The following is a 25,538-nucleotide window of genomic DNA, read 5'->3' as shown; positions in this document are numbered from 1 at the left end:
TTAATGCGGAGCGCCAGGCAGGGAACAACAAGTACCATATTTTAACGTCTTTTGGTATGACGCGGTCGGGGATCGAACCCGCGACCTTCCACTCTCCGGGCGGACGCTCTAACCACTAAACCACGGAGGCGGTCTACAAACACTAAGAGAACTGATGATTGAATGTAGCTGCAGAGGTGTTTAGTTCCAATACCAGGTGCTGCATCTGAGGACAACATCCGACCATGGTGAAATTTCATATCCTGCAAAGTGTGCGTGTGCCAGTAGGAAACAATCACTTGTACAATACAGCTGAGCAAATCCTTAAATATACCCCTGAGAAACCATCTCAGTGAACTAATGTTTAGTCTCTGAATATACAATTTTGATAGTAACAAATAAACACATGTAAATTGAAAAGGAACCCCAGGGAGACCAGAGATTCAGAACTTGAACCTGTGGTAATCAAGAGTTGCTTCATGTAGGGCTTTAGCATTGCAGGGAGAGCATCTTTGTGCATGAAAAATAATCATTAATAACTCTCATAACATCAAAAACATGATACAATTGCAAAAAGTAAACGATACCTAAACATATTTAAACCGATACTTGTAATTGTGTCATCTTAGAAAAAGTATCCATGCATTGATGTATAGTAGCATCCCTAGAAAATAATATGGTTCAGGGACTGAGACAGACTACCTGAACATAAGACACCTAGAAAAGACCATCTCTGTGCATTAAGGGCACGCTTGATAGATTCAGATGGATCCTGTTATCGAATTCGCCAGTTTTTTAAAACTTATTGCCATCACACCTTCTCCATCATTTCATCAGTCAATATATTTGCTGACGCATCGACAACTGACTCTTCACAGCTCTTGTCACACCCTGTACGTCTTACATAGCAGGTGTCGCATGACAGAACAAACAAACATTGCCGTGAAAACAAACACTGGTGTGAGTAGTCTCCGTTTGGTTCTCCTGTATTGTGCATCTACGTGGGTAGAACATATCCCATAGCTCTCTACTCTGTATCATATCATGAACATACCAGTATGTATTGTCCCTTATCATATATAGACTGATCTAGGACACATAAACATAACAAAAAGATCTGATCTTTGTCCAGCTAAAAGTCACTGAAAAGGATTTGCTTTCAAAATGTTGAATCAATATTCAATCCAATATTGAAGCTGACATTGTTGGCATGAATTAAGGTCCCACCACTGATCTGCTAAACACACATTGAAACGATTGCAAGCTACAGCAAACTACATTACAACAAAGAAATTACCTTAGAATAAGATATTACAAAATATGTTCCTTCAGATTTGTTTTTTAGAACAAACTGATTATTGTAAAACAAAATTGAAACTGTGACACAATGTCATTGGTTGGAAATCTATTTGTGGGATATTGGGAGGCAGGAGACAATATTCAATCTGACCGTCACATCAAACTTATTGGGAGAAGTAGAGAAATCCAATCTTGATGAAAAACATGTTCAATTGACATGGGAGGTGAGTTCAACATCAAATTACCGCTAATTTTCTTATTTACCAACTATGTTGATAAAGAATGTTTTTCTTCCAGATTTGCACATGTTTTTGAATGTTAGAAGCTCAAAAATTCTAACAATGATAATGTCAGATATTGAATAACATCTACTAACTTCAAAAACAAACACCCTTAAAATTTTCCCTTCTCCTGTCATTTGAAATAATAGTACTACATGGGCATATTTCCACCAATCCCCTTCTCCACACACTAAGGGGGCGGTGGGGTAGTCTAGTGGGTAAAGAGTTCGCTCATCCCGCCGAAGGCCCGGGTTCGATTCCCCACATGGGTAAAATGTGTGAATCCCATTTCTGGTGTCCGCCGCCGTGATATTGCTGGAACATTGCTAAAAGCAGCGTAAAACCATACTCACTCAATCACTCCACACACTAGAACATTTTTTACATGTTTCTGAAAACCAAAGATAGTTTCTTTTGAACTCTTGAATTAATTCACCAGCCAGTGTGTGCAGGACTGACGTTACAGTAAGATGTTGGTTCAAGGACCAATATGCATCTGAAGCAGTGCATCGCTGTTATCTATACTGTTTGTGACTCATTCATGTAGGTTAACATTAATCTGATATGTGCAACGTGTGTTGTTTACTAGAGAGTTATCTTTGTTGACATGCAAGGAGTGTTATCATTGTTCTGCACAGTTCTGTCTACACCGCGTCTATCTATGATGTAGATAGAAACCAAAACATGTTCAGCATTCATGTGCCAGCAATCAATCAGTTATATGCTACACTATCTTGATTTTCCTTCTCACCATTACATAGGATGCAAAAATGAATAATCATCTACCTAACCCTGTAAGTTACTGAGTCTGATGAACCAGGGGTCGAGAGCATGAGCAATAACCCAGACCTTGGTCTATGATGATATGCATGCATTCAGTCAGACTTCCAAGACCATCTAATATATCTTTATCAGATTCAAGGAGGATTCTCCAATCTGAAGATCTTGCCACGACATGGCCACAATAAAGTTTGTCTGTTGTTTGACGTCGCCCTCAGCAATATTCCAGCTATATGGCAGCAGTCTGTAAATCATCAAGTCTGGCCCAGACAATCCAGTGATCAGCAGCATAATAATGAATAATATGGGTTAGTTGGGGTTATGACAAGTTGAAGAGTATTTCAGTCCCAAGGCTATATCCCAGCCAAACTAGGACTCGTAGGGGGCACATTTCTGGTGCCCCCCACCTGATGCTTATATTGCTGGCATATTCCTAAAAGCAAGTGATGCTGCTGCTCCTCAGGTGAAACCCCAGATACAGGGCCCTCACATACACATCATCATAATCAAGATGAACACCAAAGCAATATTTACAACTGATAAAATCACCTTCCTACACCCACACTGTAAAACCTGCCCTGAGGACAGACCAAGCAAATGAACCTGAAACACAAAAGGTATGCTTTGAAGCCATCCGTTCATCATGATGACCGAGTGATATTAATTGATGTGACCTCAGCTGTGATGTCATGACAGTGATATTCCATCTATGATCTGACTGCAATTTATTCTTGACAAGCCAAGGTGGCATCCATGTTGTTCAGCAGACAAGAAATCAAACTTTTGAAATACATATCACAGCTTTCATTTGTTGACTGTAGCTTTTGTTGAAATCTGTTGCTATGTGAACAAAATGATGACTACACTAATTTGGGGGATATATGATCAATAATGTACTAAATGTGAGCACTGTGTAATGTGTCAGTATATATTCAGTATTATCTACCAGCTGCGGGTCAAGGTTACAGGACAGCTTGTTGATGCAGAGGGTACTGCACAAACTGCCTTCAGCAGGATATCTCAGAATATCTCATAGCACACCTTCACTGTCCTGGGACAGAATATCTCACAGCACACCTTCACTGTCCTGGGACAGAATATCTCACAGCACACCTTCACTGTCCTGGGACAGAATATCTCACAGCACACCTTCACTGTCTTGGGACAGAATACTTCTCCAGTACTATGACCATCCTCAGGCAGAATAGCTCTCCAGTAGGCCATGATTGTCACAGGACAGAATAGCTCTCTAGTACACCATGACTGTCACAGGACAGAATAGCTCTCCAGTACACCATGGTTGTCACAGGACAGAATAGCTCTCCCAGTAGACCATGATTGTCATAGGACAGAATAGCTCTCCAGTACACCATGATTGTCATAGGACAGAATAGCTCTCCAGTAGACCATGATTGTCATAGGACAGAATAGCTCTCCAGTACACCATGACTGTCACAGGACAGAATAGCTCTCTAGTACACCATGACTGTCAAGGACAGAATAGCTCTCCAGTACACCATGACTGTCACAGGACAGAATAGCTCTCCAGTAGACCATGGTTGTCCCAGGACAGAATAGCTCTCCAGTAGACCATGACTGTCACAGGACAGAATAGCTCTCCAGTACACCATGCTTGTCATAGGACAGAATAGCTCTCCAGTACACCATGATTGTCACAGGACAGAATAGCTCTCTAGTACACCATGACTGTCACAGGACAGAATAGCTCTCCAGTACACCATGATTGTCACAGGACAGAATAGCTCTCCAGTACACCATGACTGTCACAGGACAGAATAGCTCTCCAGTAGACCATGGTTGTCACAGGACAGAATAGCTCTCCAGTAGACCATGGTTGTCACAGGACAGAATAGCTCTCCAGTACACCATGACTGTCACAGGACAGAATAGCTCTCCAGTACACCATGGTTGTCCCAGGACAGAATAGCTCTCCAGTAGACCATAACTGTCACAGGACAGAATAGCTCTCTAGTACACCATGACTGTCATAGGACAGAATAGCTCTCCAGTACACCATGATTGTCACAGGACAGAATAGCTCTCCAGTACACCATGACTGTCACAGGACAGAATAGCTCTCCAGTACACCATGATTGTCACAGGACAGAATAGCTCTCCAGTACACCATGACTGTTGTAAGAGCTGAATCCAGTAATCATCGGAGCTTTACATCATGTGACCTGACTGTTTATCCTACCCAGACAGCAGGAACTGAGTCTCATGCTGTCAACCTGTGGTTTGTCTAGTCCACAACTGATTGTCTACAGGCTGATACTGCCATAGCTGAAATATTGATGACTACCACAAAACATTTACTAAACAGGGAATTATCAATACTTGCTTAGAGGTCAATATTTGGTCCCAGTCTTCAGCCAAGTCAGCATAAATTCCAAAACTGAATAACAAATTTCCCAATTCATGCTGTTATTGCTATCTAATGATAGCCAACTTGTTTGGAATCCTAAATAAATCTCTTCTAATGCAAAATTCACTTCACTCTTTCAGGCTTCAAGGGACTTAAACAGATCTGAATAGAATTATATATTCATGCATCATGTGCATAACCCGTGTTGCTTCCAGCATTTGTTTGTTATAAAAGACCATAAAATGAACAGGTGGTTATACTGGGTGACTAGGTTGACAGCACGTCATCGTACCCGAAGGTTCGGGATCATTACCCGGCACATTAATCAATGCTTGCCTTGTACAGACACAATCCCTTACAGTCCCGTGATGCTTGAACACTGCACATGTCAATTTATATATCTAACTGCAAACTACAAACTTTCAATGCATTAGGGGTTTAATATTGTTCACAAAACACCTACTATAGATACCATATGACTGTGACAGTCAATACATCTGAAACATTTTCTTTTGTATTCTCCCCGTGAAGATTCGGGTTAGAATTGATCTTCAGTAACCCATACTTGTCGTAAAAGGCAACAAATGGAATCAGGTCAGGTTCACTGACTTGGTTGACATATGTTATTGTATCCCAAATGCATAGATTGATGCTCATGCTGTTGATCACTGAATTGTCTGGTCCAGGCATGATTATTTACAGACCGCCACCATATGGCTGGAATATTGCTGAGTGTGGCGTAATACTAAACTCACTCACTCACTCTTTTGTATTCTTGTTTGTCCCAAGTCGTGACACTGAGTCAAGCTGTTATCTATTTAAGGAGTGGAGTGAGCAAGCATATTCTCCAGTCTGTTGAGATCCACTGTCAAGCACATCAGTGAACATAAACATCTATACCAAACAAAACAAATAGGGACAGCAATAGGTTTTGTCACATGTTGTTTTCGTGAAGACTGAGAGGACAGTTGAAATTAATATTCATGATCCCAAATTGTTTTTGTTTAGTATATGTTTGAACCAATACACAACATTATCCCAAACCTATATTCCCTAAACAATCCCTCTACCAACTCTCATGGAACAAGTTACAGAATTACCTTGGTGTTCTAAGTGCCTGGCAGGCACACAGCTAAAAAATTAGTTTGGAATTGTCAGTTTCAATTTCTTTTCTCTTATATTCAGAGCATATTTACATCACAGTAATGTTAAATTATGTCTTCCTCTTCATAGGTCCTGTCATCAGTGAAATATGAACCATATTTGATAAACGTCAACATTGAAATCTTCAAGATTTACAGACATCTGCAGCAATGTTCTAGACAAGTATATTGTCAGGTAGTCAGTTTTAGGGAGTAGCTACAACTCATTAATATTTCAATGTTGAAACAACAACCAACATATAGTCTGTTTGCACTTGCAGTGAAAACGTACCGATGAATTTCACTATAAACAAACAAGTAAATCAAATAAAGTGAAATTAAGATTGCAAATCCTAATAATTTTATCTTGCCAATTGAACATTTAAATCTCAGAATTTTATTCAACTTAGGATAAAAGTTGTTTAATAAACGATCATAGATTCAAATCGCAATTATTGGTTTGTATCACAAGGGGGTAAGCGCAGTAGTTGGAACAGTAAGACAAAAAGTAAAGTTAACTTAGACCAACCCTACTTGTTCTCGCTGTTTCATTTAATGTACATACCCCCTTGATATACAAACCAATAATTGCAATTTGGATCTATAATCATTTGTTGAACAACTTTTATCCTAAGTTGAATAAAATTCTGAGATTTAAATGTTCAATTGGCAAGGTATAATATATGAGGATTCGCAATCTTAATTTCACTTTATTTGATGTACTTTTTTGTTTATAGTGAAATTCATCGGTATGTTTTTACTGCAAACAGACTATTGTTTCAGAACCTTGCAAAAAAATCAGATCAAACCTAATTGTGCACAATCATAATTGGGACCAATTTTCACAATTCAAGAGAATGCTCAAGGATTACCAGATATACTAGTATTCTGAAAAGGTTCTGGGCCCCGTTTCACAAAGCTCTCGTAGCGCTACGGCTATCGCAAGTCAATGTTACAGTACAGGAAGTATGAATGCTACGAGAAAAGTTACGAGAGCTTAGTGAAACGAGGCCCAGCTTGATTGTAGTAAGTTGAGTAAACAGTAACACTTATTATCAATGTGCCTGTTTCAAAAATATACTTACAACAACCGTAGGCCATAATATGTAGCAATACTTAGTAGAAAACATTCAACATTGCCAGTATATAATGACTTTGTAACAGATAGATGACATAACAATATTGAAACTAACATAGCATTGTTGTACAATAAAAATTGTTTGGACAATGGTAATGTTGTGACATTTTCAACATTGTTTCACATAACAAAGCAAACAGTGCACACACATTTACTATGTAGCAGCTTAACCACCCTGGGTTTTTAACATCAGATCCTGTCATTACATGCATTAACATGGAAGAATGAAGCCAATGTTTCAAGCTGTTGACAATTGACATAGTAATTTCGTCTTGATGGGACGACAAACAGCCCAGGCCGTCATATTTGACAACATGCCTGTTGAAAAACAGCTGATCTGTGCCCCATGGGCGCACACATCAGCCTATAGGAATGTGTTATCAATTGTGGTGTTTAGCCAGACAATATCGTTCCCATTCGGATTAACATTGTAAACAGGGAACACGGTCAAAGTCGGTTGTACTCGAGTAAATTCGATTATTGGACAATGGCCGAGTTGTGAATGGAGAAGCACTGCTGCCACCAATATCGACATATCCGGGAGAAAACTCCCAGTGACAAGATTGACCTGACTTCTGCGGGATGTGTACGGAAAAGCGGCCTTCCAAATATTCGGGAGGCATGCATACATAAACAGCCCTGAAAATAAACCCCAGTCTTCAACCGTGGTCAGTTATAAACCTAACCCGATTTGTGACATCGCGACCTCGGGAAGGTAAACAGCCGCAATATCCCCTGGAATGCGAGGCTCGTTGGTAAACACAGTCGGTTACATCACCGTACGCTACCTACCTTAGGCGGTGAATAAAATTCCAGCAAATATCCTCCTGTGGTTTTGAGAAGTACTAAACGTGTCCGCTCCCATTTGGATTTTCCTTTAGAATCCTCCCCACTGAGGACATGCACAACCCCCTCTTTTTTCAATTCGATTTGTCCCTCGGATTTGCTCGTCAATTTTCCTTGTTTCGATTTATCATGTTTGTGCTTGTGTTTTCTGTGATTAGTGTCAGATACATCAAGCTCGTCCGAAGATTGCTTGAATAATCTTCCCTTTCGAATGTTTTTAAAAGATAATCTGCGTAGTAGACTTTTGTGTGTTCTTTTGGAAGGGCTGGCCTCACCGAGATGGATGTCCTGGTCGGTATAGTCAGCCGAGCCATTTTCTTGGGGGGAGGTTTCCTCCGGTACAATCAATTTAGCTTCTGCACTCTGATCTAACACAAAAGACGATCTACGAATTTCAAGGGCGAATTGGCGTTGAAAACATTCCGCAAATTTTCGGGAATAGTCACACGGGTCCCGAGAGTCCGTTAAACTAGAACTCCTTTGATATAAGAGGAAGGATCGCACAAACTCCACGGCTGCGGCTTTCGCATGCTGTTCACAAAATAAAGCCCAGGGTAGATGAGGGGGTGGGGAGCCACCCCCGTCGTCTCCGTTCACTGTCGCCATCTCTACCTCAACCCTCCATGGGTGGCGTGGTCACCGACAGGGACACAACTGCTTCTGATCGCCGTGTTTTTACGGCGAAGATCATCTAATCACGTCTACACTCACTCGGCACACACAGATGCTACTAAAGAAACAACTACTCATAAAAGTTGTACTCGCTCGCCGCGCTCTGTTGTGACGCGCCTTCCGCTGTCGCGTTATAAATAGATGCGCGTCAACAACGTTAGAAAATAGTGACAATCCCTCTTGTTGTTTTTGTCGACGTATATTATCCACATAAGACTTTGTCGGCTTGTTTATTCTCGCAATGAAGTAGGCATGTAAACTATATGGCAGGTGTGTTGTGAACTACATAAAACAGAAACCTCACAGAATATTATCAAGACAACACACTGGGCCTTGCCAACATGTCTCCACCGAACACAGGTTTCATTAACGACAGTTATCATCGTCATAACGGAAAGGTAATTTTCGGGTCAACTCTGAAATGAGAAACTGGTTCAATGTGAGACCCCCATCTTCCGCCTCAAAGGTAAACGTTCTCACCTCAGCCTCAGGCCTCGTGCCCCGCGCTCCGCTGAGTGTCGGGCGGTAGAGTTCATGCACGCGGATATTTCTCATAAGTCTGTCGCTCAGTCCTAGACTAACAACTAGTCTCTGAAATGAACATATTTTACTGAAAAAAGTTCATAGTAAAAATAATATAATATAATGAAAAGGAGCCCTGATACTTTCTTAAATTTTCAGAGGAAATGTAGACTTGCACATTTTCTAGACTTGCGTTGGCTTTCTTGGATATATTTGCTTCAGGGTCTGTACGACAGACTAGCTCAGTCCCTGAACCACAATATTTCCCCTTCCGCTCAGTTCTTTCTGTAATGCTAAGTCCCTAATTAAGCAAGTCTAGATTTCTTCAGGCTCAACTACCCATCTCAATGGGGCTCCTTTTCAAACTAAAAGGAATTATACATTTGTTTCTACCATAATTTCTCATATCTGTGTAAGATAATAAATAGTGCTGTGTCAAAATGTTTTTCGGGCACATTTTTCTCAATAGAGAGGAGGGCGGTATGACTTTATTTGAATATATGTTTTATTGAAAACAAAAAGTAAGGTCGAAGGAACATTTTTGTTATTGTCCTCGAAGACTACCGACAGATATACCAGGCCACACAGTGACTACACATACCTCCAAGACTGTAACAGCTGTCCAGCATTTCCGTTTGTAAATAACATATCATGCTCCATATGACGTGGTAAAATTTAAGTATATTATTGTAGATAAAAGTAGTGACGTGTCGATACCATGGAAACATTTCCTGTGTTAGTCGAAGGTAACACGTATTTCATACAACGTTTTGCTCAGCAAGAATGAGATTAAGTCGGCCGTGGTAGTAATGGTTAGGTCCCATACTGCCTACAGTTCCAAACTGCCTACATCCCAAACTGCCAACAAATACATTGTAAGCAGCGTGGGAAAAGATTTTTTTGCCTGTAGAATAATGGAACAGCCCGAGTATCAATGAAGAAGGGGTGCTTCGTTTGGAGTAAAGGATAATTAGGGGGATTATATTAGTATATATCTGTGCATCTACTGTGTATAGCATGTTTTGAGTCTTCTCATCCAATAAAAGGGGCGGTGGGTTAGCCTAATGGTTAAAGCGTTGGCTCGTCACGCCGAAGACCCGGGTTCGAATCCCCACATGGGCACAAAGTGTGAAGCCCATTTCTGGTGTCCCCCGCCGTGATGTTGCTGGAATATTGCTAAAAGCGGCGTAAAACCAAACTCAGTCAGTCATCCAATAAAGACTACAAGACAAGTACAGTGATACTGTTTTATTTTGTTTTGGGAAGCAGTTAGCATGCTTATATTGTAACCTCCAAAGCTGACCCAGCTTCTGTACGATCGTTCTCGAGAGTAAAGTCCTCCCTCTACCGGCACAGAAGCAAAGTTCTACCAAACCTACCCAAGTCTCTAGCTGATGTTCAACTCGAAGGACCATGGACTCAGACAAAAGATGGACAGCAATTCTTGTGCATTGATGATGGTGACGACGACAAGATACTGGCTTTTGCTTCAGAGGACATGCTAAACATGCTCCACAGTGCCGACAAGTGGTATATGGATGGAACTTTCTATGTTGCACCAGCCCTATGGGACCAGCTGTATGTCATTCACTGTTAAATAGGAATAGCACGTGTTATACAACACTGACAACAGACATTTACAAATATTATCCGTTTTCACTGGATATTGATTATGCTAGATGTGTTATTGTGAAGATTGGGCTTGTTCTTCTTGGTCTGGAAATTCAGTTTGATAGGAGCAAGATACTTTATTAAACCTTCAAAACAGCCCCAGTCAGACGGGATTCAGAAAAGCGGTTATATGGCAACGAGGAAGATAACATGGCCCACGGACTCTAAGCATTTTTGGGAAAATGTACTTCAATGAATTTTTAATATGGACAGCACCCTTTACAAAACACAAACAATATTTCTGTATAAAATTGAATCTAAAGCTCCTACATGCAGGTATATCAACCATGTTACCGGAACGAACCAGGATGGAGTGAATGGATGTTTGTTCTCGGTCCTCCTTGTGGCGGAACAATGAATTGTTCCACGAAAGTAGATAATTAAACTCATTGTGTGATTGTCAGATTAAACGATATAAAAATAATAGTCTCGGTAACTGGCAGAAGGACAATATGATCAGTGTACTGAACACAAGTCAACTGGATGAACAATAAGCAATATCTATAGGATAGAAGAAGGAAGGGGATGTTGAAGTCTCACAGTCCCGGAACCTCATTGTCTTCCCTACCGCCCAGCCCTTTCTACAAAGCTAAAGCCCCAAATGATGCAAGTCTAGATGTCCTCAGATTCCCCCTTCTTACTAGCCTGTACTACCAGGGGTGGAAAGAACTTTAAAATTGCTAGTGTACTCGGGAACAGTGGCACATGTAAAATCACTTGCCCTGGTAATTTTTCCACTATACCGGCCGATTTTCTTGTTGATTTGTTTTTGCTTGCCCAACAGAAAAAAACACTGGACTCGGACGTCGGGCAATGGGTTATTTCCACCCCTGACTACTAGATCTCTTTCCTATTTAAAGGGAATTGCTTGTTTCAATCAATATTATATATAATCCGAGACTAAGCGTTAGCCTGGGGATGTTGTGGTTACGCTAGTCTGCCCCATAGTCTGTGGATTTTTATATTTTCCATTCCTGACACTGTAATACAACACGCACACGCACACGCACACGTGCATGCACGAACACTCACACACACACACGCCACTAAATGAAGCAAATCTTGAGTTTCCTCAGATCTTCCTTATCACTGAAGTCTGTTTCAATTTATATTTAGTCAGTGTTTTCCCTTAAACCCGAAAAGCTGCAGGCCCTAAGGACCCAGAAAAATAAAAAGTTGTTGGTCCTGGTCAGAATGTGTTGGCACTGTTTTTTTATATGGAAATAATACTTTTAGGTTTTGGGGATGAAAAAGCTGTCGGCCATAAGGAGCTGCAGAAAACAAAAGCTGTGGGTCCGAGTGATTTTCAGTCGGCTTCGGGCCTAAGGACCGACGTTAATTTCTAACGCTGTATTTAGTTTCTTGTTTCTATAAAGTTCTATATTTTCCCTCAGTGTGAGACTCAGCGTGGGTCTGTGGTTGGTCACGAGCGAGTGTTCGTGTGTGTCACCCCACGTTTCCGACTACTGTGTTGAACAACGCCATGATTGTGTGGCTTGTACAGAATGAATAGGAATGATTTTCACATCTTCAACTACAATCGCATCCACCATATCAGTTTGTAGTGCATTATGTTTGACTGAATGGCGTGTAACAGTCCCAGCCACGCCTGTCCAGCTGACCGGACCGTGTCGCCACGGTTGAGAGGGCCAGGTCACCACTAATTGACACCTGCAGTCGCTGCGAGAAGCCCGGGAACTTCCATGTCTTCGGCCGTCATGCAGCCCCTGAGTCAGTGTGGAGAAGCCCGGGAACTTCCATGTCTTCGGCCGTCATGCAGCCCCTGAGTCAGTGTGGAGAAGCCCGGGAACTTCCATGTCTTCGGCCGTCATGCAGCCCCTGAGCAGAGACCATATACCGATATAGATATATGGTCTCTGCCCTGAGTCACTGTGGCGGAAAACAACATTCCCTTACTCCGTTACCCAGTAACAAGACTGCCTGTATATGTATCACTGCATGAGGGCACATGTGTCACACAATTCGTGAAGTATGTGTTTGCACATTATCTAACTTCTGTTGTAAGGGACCGTTCATAATTTATGGCTAGGGTTTTTTGTTTTGTTTTGTCGTTTGTTTTTTATTTTGTCTTTTGTGTGTGTGTGTGTGTGTGTGTGTGTGTGTGTGTGTGTGCGCGCACAATGTGAATGAACACCCCCCACTCCCCAGAACAAAATGGGTGACACCCCATCTTAAAATCATCCCCCACACATACACACACGCACACGCACACGCACACGCACACGCACACACAGTGGAGCATATTTATATATATTTCTGATTTGATGTTTTGGTTTGTTGTTTAACCCCGCACTCAGCAATATTCCAGCTATATGGCGGCTGTCTGTAAATAATGGAGTCTGGACCAGACAATCCAGTGATCAACATCATGAACATGAATCTACGCAATTGGGAGACAATGGCATGTGTCAACCAAGTCAGTGTGTCCCGTCAGTCGCAAGGATGGGTTGCTGAAGATCAATTCTAACACTGATCTTCTCGGGTTAGATTTGATGTAGTTGGGTGCTTTCCAGCAAGGCAAGTTGTGATAGTTAGATATGAACAGGAAATTGGTGGACTACGATTACAGTAGAGTTTGCTATGTTGTGAGTGAGTGGGTTGGGGTTGTTTATCTACATCCTGGGGCAGGGTAACACCCTCATCATCAGGGGTGTTTTATATCCATTCTGTCGTGATACATACCCTGGACCCTCGCCTGATTGACATGGTCATGGATGTATAGTAATTCTACTCAAATACTAGCAATGTCTAGATATGCGGAAAGAAACATGTTTCAGAGACAACTTGCTCTTATTAACTAAAAGTATTGACTGGGATATTTACAGCCATGTACAGCCATAGGAGTAAAGTTCAGTCGAGAGCTTACTGGAATTATTAGGTTTTGAGAGCAGTTTTACAGAGAAGTAGGAGAAGTACGGAGTTCAAAGGAAAGACCGTTCCATTGACATGATGCTGTGAAGAAGAGGTTTCTATGTCCATAGCTACTCAACGCAAACACTGGCAGCGAGGTATATACTGTCACTCAAGACAAACACAGGTATCAAGGTATATACTGTCACTCGACGCAAACACTGGCTTCAAAGAATATACTGACACTCAACGCAAACACTGGAATCAAAGTATATACTGACACTCAACGCAAACACTGGCTTCAAGGTATAACTGACACTCAACGCAAACACTGGCAACGAGATATATACTGACCCTCAACGCAAACACTGGCACCGAGATATATACTGAACAGCAAAAGAAACGCAAGTCTGGCCTTTTGTCAAGTTTTTGAATAGAAGACAACCAAAATCATGTCTAATCAATTATTCTATAGAAAACACTGTCAATTTAACAGCTAAAAAGTTGCTGTTGACATTGAATTGCAATAAGTTCAAATTAATCACAGTCCGTCATATGGAGATACCCCTGAACGCGAAAAGTGACAGTCTCTTTAGTAGCGCGTATAGCCACCTTGAGCTTGCACACAGGCCGTGCAATGTGGCCTCATTGAGTTCACTAGTCTGAAAGGATGCCTGAGGCAATTGGTTCCGCCCAAACACCAATCTCTATTCCAATTGTGCAAGTGTGAGTGGCTGTCTACCTGCCCCAATCCTCCGTCCACTTTCGTCCCAGAATGTTCAATGGGAGCCATATCCGGGAAAGAGACGGCCATGGCAAAATGTTAATGTTGTTCTGAGCCAGACAATCCATCGACACCCTTGCTGTGTGAGGGATGCAAACGCCATTGGCGTTGTTGACGTGCCAAAATTGGCTCCACATATGGCCTTCGGCAGTGGATTCCAGCAGCCCGAAGACGACGCCTAATCGTACCGCTGGACACTGCTCCCCTTGACCCAAGAACTAAGGCTGCTGTTACTGTTGCTGCTTGAGTTCGGTTCCTTAGATGAGTGACCCGGATGAACCGATCTTGCGTATGAGTTGTCACTCGTTGCCGTCCGGTACAGGGACTATCAGCAGCAACCCCGGTTTGCTGATGACGTTGAGCAAGTCGTGTAATGGTGGTAAACTGACAGCCCAATTGTCTAGCTACAGCGGTTGCAGAGCTACCTCCGTGGCCAATGGCCATTCCCCCTGCTCAGTCGTTAGTCTAGGCATCGTTTGTGTGGCGTGTACACCTCCTAGCGTCAATGCTGAACGTTTTTTTGACACAAACCCTTTATAAAGGATACCTCAGAGTGCAATTCATGCTTTCCATCCAGAACCGTCGATGCACGTGATAAAATTATGGCTTTGCTGCACTGTGGTTGTGTTTGTGCCAGTGTTTCGTATGGACGTCAAATTGCATGACATTATCTCATCGGGGATCATGACGTCACTTTACCATGAACGTTCCATAAACATCAACGCTTACCTTCATGGAATTTCATTTTTCGAAACTTGCGTTTCTTTCGCTGTTCAGTATATACTGACACTCAACGCAAACACTGGCATCAAGGTATTTACTGACACTCAACGCAAACACTGGCATCAAGGTATATACTGACACTCAACGCAAACACCAGCATCAAGGTATATTCTGTCACACAACGCAAACACTAGCATCACGGTATATTCTGACACTCAACGCAAACACTGGCCTCACTTTTCCATATATAAATGGTTTTTTTCCAAGAGAGGGTGTTGATGTTATACTTCAATAGATGATGGCGTTATACTCTAATAGATGGTGGTGTCATACTCCAGTAGATGGTGGTGTTATACTCCAATAGTTGCTGGTGTTATACTCCATTAGATGGTGATGTTATACTCCAATAGATGGTGGCGTTATACTCCAATAGATGGTGGTGTTATACTCCAATAGATGGTGGCGTTATACTCCAATAGTTGCTGGTGTTATACTCCAATAGATGGTAGTGTTATACTCCAATATATGGTGGTGTTATACTCCAATATATGGTGGTGTTATACTCCAATAGATGCTGGTGGTGTTATACTCAATAGATGCTGGTGTTATACTCCAATATATGGTGGTGTAGATACTCCAATAGATGGTGGCGTTATACTGGTGTTATACTCCAATAGATGTTATACTCCAATAGATGGTGGTGTTATACTCCAATATATGGTGGTGTTATACTTCAATAGATGCTGCTGGTGTTATACTAGATGGTGGTGTTATACAATAGTTGCTGGTGTTATACTCTCAATAGATGGTGGTGCTGGTGTTATACTCAATATAGATGGCTGGTGTTATAATTCAATAGATGGTGGTTAATAATTCAGTAGATGGTGGTGTTATACTCCATAGTTGCTGATGTTAGATGGTGGTGTTATACTCCAATAGATGGTGGTGTTATACTCCAATAGATGGTGGTGTTATACTCCAATAGATGGTGGTGCTTGTTATAATAATCAATAGATGGTGGCGTGATGTGGTAGATGGTGGCGTTATAGATGGTGGCGTTATAATAGATGGTGGTGTTATACTCCAATAGGTGGTGTTATGGTGGTGTTATACTCCAATAGATGGTGGTGTTATACTCCAATAGTTGCTCCAATAGATGCTGGTGTATATTCCAATAGATGGTGGTGTTATAATAGATGGTGGTGTTATACTTCAATAGTGGTGTTATAATTCAATAGATGCTGCTGGTGTTATACTTCAATAGATGGTGGTGTTATATGGCTGGTGTTATAATTCAATAGATGGTGGCGTTATACTCCAATAGATGGTGGTGTTATACCCAATAGTGGTGCTATACTTCAATAGATGGTGGTGTTATACTCCAATAGATGGTGGTGTTATAATTCAATATATGGTGGTGTTATAATTCAATAGATGCTGCTGGTGTTATAATCCAATAGTTGCTGGTGTTATACTCCATTAGATGGTGGTGTTATATAATCAATAGATGGTGGTGTTATACTTCAACAGATGGTGGTGTTATACTCAATATAGATGGATGGTTATATGTTATAATTCAATAGATGGTGGTGTTATACTCCAATAGATGGTGGTGTTATAATAATATATGGTGGTGTTATAATCCAATAGATGGTGGCGTTATACTCCAATAGGTGGTGGTGTTATACTCAATAGATGGTGATGGTGGTGTTATACTCCAATAGATGGTGGCGTTATAATTCAATAGATGGTGGCGTTATAATTCTCAATAGATGGTGGTGGTTATAATTCAATAGATGGTGGTGTTATACTCCAATAGATGGTGGTGTTATACTCCAATAGATGGTGGTGTTATACTCCAATAGATGGTGGTGTTATACTCCAATATATGGTGGTGTTATACTCCAATAGATGGTGGTGTTATACTCCAATAGTTGCTGGTGTTATACTCAATAGATGGTGGTGTTATACTCCAGTAGATGGTGGTGTTATACTCCAATAGTTGCTGGTGTTATACTCCAATAGATGGTGGCGTTATACTCCAATAGATGGTGGTGTTATACTCCAATAGATGGTGGCGTTATACTCCAATAGTTGCTGGTGTTATACTCCAATAGATGGTGGTGTTATACTCCAATAGTTGCTGGTGTTATACTCCAATATATGGTGGTGTTATACTCCAATAGATGCTGCTGGTGTTATACTCCAATAGATGGTGGTGTTATACTCCAATATATGGTGGTGTTATACTCCAATAGATGCTGCTGGTGTTATACTCCAATATATGGTGGCGTTATACTCCAATAGATGGTGGTGTTATACTCCAATATATGGTGGTGTTATACTCCAATAGATGGTGGTGTTATACTCCAACAGATGGTGGTGTTATACTCCAATATAGATGGTGGTGTTATACTCCAATAGATGCTGCTGGTGTTATACTCCAATAGATGGTGGTGTTATACTCCAATAGTTGCTGGTGTTATACTCCAATATATGGTGGTGTTATACTCCAATAGATGGTGGTGTTATACTCCAATAGTTGCTGGTGTTATACTCCAATATATGGTGGTGTTATACTCCAATAGATGCTGCTGGTGTTATACTCCAATAGTTGCTGGTGTTATACTCCATTAGATGGTGGTGTCATACTCCAGTAGATGGTGGTGTTATACTCCAATAGTTGCTGATGTTATACTCCATTAGATGGTGATGTTATACTCCAATAGATGGTGGCGTTATACTCCAATAGATGGTGGTGTTATACTCCAATAGATGGTGGCGTTATACTCCAATAGTTGCTGGTGTTATACTCCATTAGATGGTGGTGTTATACTCCAATAGATGGTGGCGTTATACTCCATTAGATGGTGGCGTTATACTCCAATAGATGGTGGCGTTATACTCCAATTGATGGTGGTGTTATACTCCAATAGGTGGTGATGTTATACTCCAATAGTTGCTGGTGTTATACTCCAATAGATGGTAGCGTTATACTCCAATAGATGGTGGTGTTATACTCCAATAGATGGTGGTGTTATACTCCAATATATGGTGGTGTTATACTCCAATAGATGGTGGTGTTATACTCCAATAGATGGTGGTGTTATACTCCAACAGATGGTAGTGTTATACTCCAATATATGGTGGTGTTATACTCCAATAGATGCTGCTGGAGTTATACTCCAATAGATGGTGGTGTTATACTCCAATATATGGTGGTGTTATACTACAATATATGCTGGTGTTAAGGTACTCACCCAACAGATCCTGGTGATATTTTCCCAACAGAATGTGTTGATGGTATCACCCATGGTTCACAAACCTTGGTCAGACCAGTCACATGACACATTGCTTTGTAGCCATTTGACATTTGCACCTGGCCATTTTGACTGGGAATTTCAAGCCTGTTTGGATGTGTGTCCATTTTGACTATAACCGTAAGGGCTATACCATGTCACATTTGGTCCACTGATTCTTTTAATTCCTCATCTGTGGTTCAGTGTTGATGTTTATTCTTATCCAAACCCTGAAATATTCTGAATACTGAGTGAGTTTAGTTTTATGCCGCTTTTAGCAATATTCCAGCAATATCACAACAGGGGACACCAGAAATGGCTTCACACATTGTACCCATGTGGTGAATCGAACCCGGGCTGTCGGTGTGATGAGCTAATGCTTTAACCACTAGGCTACCCAACCGCCCCTCTGGCCTGAATAGGCCACTGCACTCATTTAGAGAAGAAAGACATTATCTTTTTTTTTCTTCATTTTTTAAATTTTATTTCTTTTCACCAGTACATGTTTTACAGCAAATGGATAGTTCATAGTTCAATACACATAGTATCTTATCAAAATGGGTATGACAATTCAGTAGCTGATGGTTATGGCTTTTACAGGAGATGTATTGTTCAGGTAAATAGGCAATGACATATTGACCAGTACTTCGTGAATTTGGTGTAATCACAAGTTAAGGATGAGATATATCTGTCTATTTGATATGCATTGGTTATATCTCTTTTGATATATTGGAAATGTGGTGGTCGTTTAGAAAGTTTGCTTTTATAAATGTTGAATTTAGTTGTATTTATGATCAGATTTACATCATTTCGCTTTTCATAGTAGCCAAACAGGATATGTTGTTTGGTAAAATCTAGTTTAATTCCTGTTTTCTCCTCGATCCAATCTTCTAGTTCTCTCCAGATATGGCTAACTTTTGTACATTCGTAAAAGAGGTGTGTTATTGATTCAATGTCAGTTTTGCATAAGTCACATTTGTTATTATTCGTATATTTCATTTTATATAGAAGGTCGTTCGTGGATATTATTCTGTAAATGATGCTGTGTTGAAACCATCGTAGTTTGCTGTTTGCATGTGTGCGGAAGGGTATATAATGTATGGTTTTCCATTCTTGTTCTGTCAGGGAACATCTGAGATTGTTCTCCCATTACCGAATGTGTTTTCTGGTCTAAATGTCGAACATGTTTGTGTTTAATGCATCATAGAATATTCTGCAGCCTTTTTTTGTTTCACATACATCTTTGATATAAATGGCAGAATTGGTGTCTGAAGTTTTGATTTGAGTTTAACGCGTTTACTTTTAACATAAGACTCAACGGATTTGATTATGCCATGATATTCAAGGAAGTTTGTTTTTATCTGATATTTCTTCTGAAGGGAAGAAAGGTTGAGATAGTTTCCGTCGTTATCAATTAAGTCATTAATATAGTGGATACCTTTGTCAGAGAAGTGTTTATAGAAGAAGGTGCTTCCTCCTATTCTAATGTTCTTATTGTGCCATAAGATTTGGGAAAGGATGTCATGTTCTTTTTTGGCATTATCACCTTTTAAGTTTAGGTATAACTCCCAGCATTTCAGGACATCCCTCCAGAAGGGATTTGTTCTGCGATTTGTTAGTTCACATGTGAGGTTATCTTCGTTATTTATGAGGTGGTCGCGTGGTATTGAAAAGAAATAAATCAAGGGTTTTGAATTGGGTCTTGAGTTCAATAGTCGCCTAATCCATGATATGTTTTGAGAAGATATTATCTGGGTTATGTTTGGAGCTCGTAGTCCGCCTTCATCATATGGTTTTGAAATTATTTTTCTACTGTTTTTATCGGGTTTGTTTTTCCATATAAAACTGAAGCAGAGTGATTCGATTTCTTTGGTTAGTTTATCGTTAGGATCTGGAAGCGACGCGAATAGATGGTTGAGTTTTAGTAAGATTAAGCTTTTAATAAGGTAATTCTTCCTAATAGAGTTAGATCACGTTGTAACCATAAATTCATAATCGACTTTATTTATGCCTTTTAGTTTGTCCTTATAATTTTTTTCGACCATTTCCGCCAGGTTGTGTGTAAAGTTGAGGCATATAAGGGTGAAACTTTTCTTTTCCCAGTCTAATTTCCATTGTTTACATAATATTGCATCTGATGAGCGTTGTGAGCCTATCCAGCATAGTTGTGTTTTACTCCTGTTTATTTTAAGGTCTGAGAAAGCAGCGTACGTATCTAGTGTGTTAAAAGCGCACTCAGTACGCAGGCTTCATTACCATTTAGAATCAGCGTTGTATCGTCAGCGAACTGTGATATGAGGTATCTTTATACAAGTTGTGTGAGTAAGTTTTACCCCACTTTTTCCAACATTCCAGCAATATCAGGGTGGGGGACACCAAAAATGGTTTACATCAGTAAGGGAGGTTGTCACATGTGAGTAAAAAAACATGTGAAACAGCCAATGAATGGTAACCAACACTGTTCATACTGTTTTCAACATGTTTGTGTTGATTTAAATTTCGGGGAAAATTATTTTATGACTTTAACAAACAAAATGTGTGCTGCCATGGTGTCACCTGGCAATGAAGTTTTCTTGACTCTCATTGAAACCGAAAACTGTGTGGAAATACCTCTTGGTTCAGGTTTGAAACAATCAGAAAACTCGTATCAAAGTCAGAAATTGGTAAATAATAATCGTCAAACAGATACTGGGGTCTCGGAAGGATAGCAAAAGATAAGATCTACACCCCAATTCCAGTGTTTGAGTGTGTTGGCCGCTCAAATTGTTTTTGAGCTGATCCCACATAAAGAAGCTGACAAACACATCGAGATTGTAATAGTTTTATTCACAGACCATGATGTGATATTCAAACACAGGTTGATGGTCACACTAACAGTGTCAAGAACATGTTGCAGAACATAGAGCTACGCAAAATACTACTGTCTCAACAACTGCTATTTGTTGACAGAATCGTGAGACTACCTGTACAGGACGAGGTCGCTATTCCTCTACACAGGGGAGATAGGGACAGCTAGTGAAGTGAACTATCATGGTCACTGCACTGTCAACAAGTTCATAAAATCAACATTGCATGTTGGATTGAAAGACTTCAGAAAGCAATGTGGCTAAAATAACAACTGTCCATGAAGAAAAAAATTACGAATAAATGCAGAAATCTAAGCTTGTGATAACATGACTGCCAGTAAGGGATCCCTGACCATATGACAACCAGGGATGTGTTCAACATGTCACAATATTCAGTCACTTCAAACAGATACAGGATTTTCCAGTGTATTCAATTCTGTAAGGATAAATACTGACAGGAATATATTTTGACAACACATAATATATTTACTAGTACTGCTATATGCAAACAATGTTTTTGTGATGAGCCTCACAAAACATGAGGCCATGTTCTTATAAGATTAGTCCTGAAGTTGAGGCCCATGTTAAACACATCCCTGGCTGTTCAGCAGGCCAGCTTGAGCTTGAAGCGATCCTTACAGAGGTTAACTTTGTCAGTATGGGTTAAAGTTCCAGTTGCACCAGGGAGTAATGATCAAATCCTATTTAAGCAGAGAAGGTAGTAAAATTGATTGGAGTTCCATCAATATGAAAATTTGGCCGAAATGTAAAGGTTTTAACATTTTCTTGTTTTATTGCTGCATTTGAATCACACCCTATATTGAGAAGACCGGTTTGACAGAAAGTGAACTGTAATATCACTGTAGGTTTAATGTCAGCAGAAGGTCCAAGTGATGCAAACCAGAGATGTTCAGCACCTGGTCATGGTGCTGGCAAACCAAGGATTGCCATGGAAACCAATGACAGGAATACAGTGCTGAAAGTGCCAACACGTCTCAGAGAGAGCTAAATAAAAACACGTACGCCCGCTCGCCGGCACACTAGCTCCCTTCTACTGACATGCATAAAATATTTACCTCGTTATCCAAATCTGTCCTTTCAGATGCATTAAGTACACCCCTTTCAACTCTGAACAGAAAATGTGATTTAGTTTGCCAACTATAGCAGCTGATCCCCATATACATGAATAAACATGACCGATGAGGAAGTAACAGGATGCATAGGGAAATAAGTGACAATATATTGGAGCTCATCTTTTGTTGCAGTGCTGGTCTAAACACAGAAACTATACTTGCTTCCGTACAAATTATTTCGGAATGCAACTCTGTGGTTAAAAACTGAAACTCTTCACAAAGTCACAAAGTGCTTGTTTGTTTAATAATTCTTGACATATGCGGTTTGGAGTTAACAGAGAATACTGATATCAGTATTATCCCCAATAGAACATGTCTGTGCAGGGAAAGGCGTATGTGGTACAAATCTAGACAGTGAAGCATGACAGTGAACCTGTCCTAACCCTGTTGGGAGTACGGATCTAGACAGGGAAGCATGAAGGTGAACGTGTCCTAACCCTGTTGGGAGTACAGATCTAGACAGGGAAGCATGTCAGTGAACCTGTTCTAACCCTGTTGGGAGTACAGATCTAGACAGTGAAGCATGTCAGTGAACGTGTCCTAACCCTGTTGGGAGTACAGATCTAGACAGTGAAGCATGATGGTGAACCTGTCCTAACCCTGTTGGGAGTACAGATCTAGACAGGGAAGCATGAAGGTGAACCTGTCCTAACCCTGTTGGGAGTACAGATCTAGACAGTGAAGCATGATGGTGAACCTGTCCTAACCCTGTTGGGAGTACAGATCTAGACAGTGAAGCATGAAGGTGAACCTGTCCTAACCCTGTTGGGAGTACAGATCTAGACAGTGAAGCATGTCAGTGAACCTGTCCTAACCCTGTTGGGAGTACAGATCTAGACAGTGAAGCATGACAGTGAACCTGTCCTAACCCTGTTGGGAGTACAGATCTAGACAGGGAAGCATGAAGGTGAACCTGTCCTAACCCTGTTGGGAGTACAGATCTAGACAGTGAAGCATGAAGGTGAACCTGTCCTAACCCTGTTGGGAGTACAGATCTAGACAGTGAAGCATGACAGTGAACCTGTCCTAACCCTGTTGGGAGTACAGATCTAGACAGTGAAGCATGACAGTGAACCTGTCCTAACCCTGTTGGGAGTACAGATCTAGACAGTGAAGCATGACAGTGAACCTGTCCTAACCCTGTTGGGAGTACAGATCTAGACAGTGAAGCATGAAAGTGAACCTGTCCTAACCCTGTTGGGAGTACAGATCTAGACAGTGAAGCATGACAGTGAACGTGTCCTAACCCTGTTGGGAGTACAGATCTAGACAGTGAAGCATGAAGGTGAACCTGTCCTAACCCTGTTGGGAGTACAGATCTAGACAGTGAAGCATGTCAGTGAACCTGTCCTAACCCTGTTGGGAGTACAGATCTAGACAGTGAAGCAAGTCAGTGAACCTGTCCTAACCCTGTTGGGAGTACAGATCTAGACAGTGAAGCATGAAAGTGAACCTGTCCTAACCCTGTTTGGAGTACAGATCTAGACAGTGAAGCATGAAAGTGAACCTGTCCTAACCCTGTTGGGAGTACAGATCTCGACAGTGAAGCATGAAAGTGAACCTGTCCTAACCCTGTTGGGAGTACCCAGGTTCCAGAAGGAACCAGGTCCCCGTTTCACAAAGCTATCGTAGTGATACAACTGTCAAATCTCCTATACTGTAACATAGACTTACGACAGTCATAGCACTATGATAGTTTTGTGAACTGGAGCCTGGACAGGAACTCATTCTAGGTGTAGAATTCAAACTGCAGCAATAAACACATTTCAAATATGTTCACCTGCAAATCTTGGTTGTGCTCTTTTCCTTAAGATATATAACTTGATAAGAAATAATGTTGCATTTAGAATGCATGTTACTATGGTTACAGTTAATGAAATGCATGCTGGCATGTCGATGAAAAAGATTCTACAGCAGAGTACTTCAGTAGAGTACAATACCCAAGAACTAAACATGACAAAACGAAGCAGGTAAATTGTTCAGGATAACAAATTGTAACTTAAATCGTTGAAATAATGAATGATGGAACATTAACTGACTAAAAGCAATATGCATCAACAATACAATACACCATTAATAGGTGTTAAGATATTGACATGCCCAGGTGTGAAGACATCCACCTGTCCAGGTGTGAAGACATTCACCTGTCCAGGTGTGAAGACATTCACATGTCCAGGTGTGAAGACATTCACAGGCCCAGGTGTGAAGACATTCACATGTCCAGGTGTGAAGACATTCACATGTCCAGCAATTAAGACATTCACATTTCCAGGTGTCACAACATTCACAGGCCCAGGTGTGAAGACATCCACATGTCCAGGTGTGAAGACATTCACAGGCCCAGGTGTGAAGACATTCACATGTCCAGGTGTGAAGATTTTCACCTGTCCAGTTAACAAGACATTCACATATGTATTTCCCATATATATTAAATTCTGTCCAAAGTATTGTACAAATGGAGCATATTCTTGTATATATCCATGAGAAGGTTAAAATCTATCTATGTATGTACAGAAATAAATAATACTGAAGCTACTCAGACACAGCCCTCATTCGTTGCCGACTCGCTTGCAGACATTCACAGCATCATTAAGTAGTTGGTCAAAACAGAACCAAAAACACACACAAACCCAAGATATACACGTAAAACAGATTCCTGTTTTCATAAAACCTATCTTAACTTCGCCACACTACAGCTCTGCCACAAATGATCAGAAAAGTTATGGAAAGAATAATTCTGAAACCAAAACAAATATACCAGTACCTATTAGAATGTTTGATGGTCTGTGTACCAGTAAGCACACTGGTACCTCAGTCAGTACAATCAGATTGGCCACCATGTTTGATGGTCAAACAAGTAAGCACACTGGTACCTCAGTCAGTAGAATGTTTGATTGGCCACCATGTTTGATGGTCTGTGTACAAGTAAGCACACTGGTACCTCAGTCAGTACAATCATATTGGCCACCATGTTTGATGGTCTGTGTACCAGTAAGCACACTGGTACCTCAGTCAGTACAATCAGATTGGCCACCATGTTTGATGGTCTGTGTACAAGTAAGCACACTGGTACCTCAGTCAGTACAATTAGATTGGCCACCATGTTTGATGGTCTGTGTACAAGTAAGCACACTGAGTCAGTACAATCAGATTGGCCACCATGTTT

General features: G+C 40.9%; 1 protein-coding gene and 1 long non-coding RNA gene across 5 annotated transcripts in view; both read right to left on the bottom strand.

Annotated features, from left to right (window-relative positions):
- Positions 1-8,739, bottom strand: part of LOC124286040 (SH2B adapter protein 1-like) — a 78,741-nt gene extending 70,002 nt beyond the window's left edge. For both annotated transcript variants that reach the window (XR_006900937.1, XM_046722359.1), the window contains exon 1: positions 7,798-8,739. Coding sequence is in view for 1 of the 2 variants with exons in the window: in XM_046722359.1 (XP_046578315.1) it covers positions 7,798-8,457 (660 nt within the window). In the remaining variant the exon portion in view is untranslated. The remainder of the gene's footprint in view (positions 1-7,797) is intronic.
- Positions 8,740-21,200: 12,461 nt separating this feature from the next.
- On the bottom strand, positions 21,201-25,500 carry LOC124286042. Of its 3 annotated transcripts, none has more exons than XR_006900939.1 (4): positions 25,306-25,500; positions 23,934-25,136; positions 22,854-23,879; positions 21,201-22,745 (listed from the first exon to the last, which is right to left on the bottom strand). It is a non-coding gene; the product is annotated as an uncharacterized LOC124286042 (long non-coding RNA). The 3 variants fall into 3 exon arrangements; XR_006900940.1 differs by having other exon boundaries at positions 22,854-23,825; XR_006900938.1 differs by having other exon boundaries at positions 22,854-25,136.
- Positions 25,501-25,538: the final 38 nt, after the last annotated feature.

This window comes from Haliotis rubra, unplaced genomic scaffold, assembly GCF_003918875.1.
Source record: "Haliotis rubra isolate DU_JTF1 unplaced genomic scaffold, ASM391887v1 Scf373, whole genome shotgun sequence".
Taxonomy (NCBI): domain Eukaryota; kingdom Metazoa; phylum Mollusca; class Gastropoda; order Lepetellida; family Haliotidae; genus Haliotis; species Haliotis rubra.
This window is presented reverse-complemented; position numbering and strand designations above follow the sequence as displayed.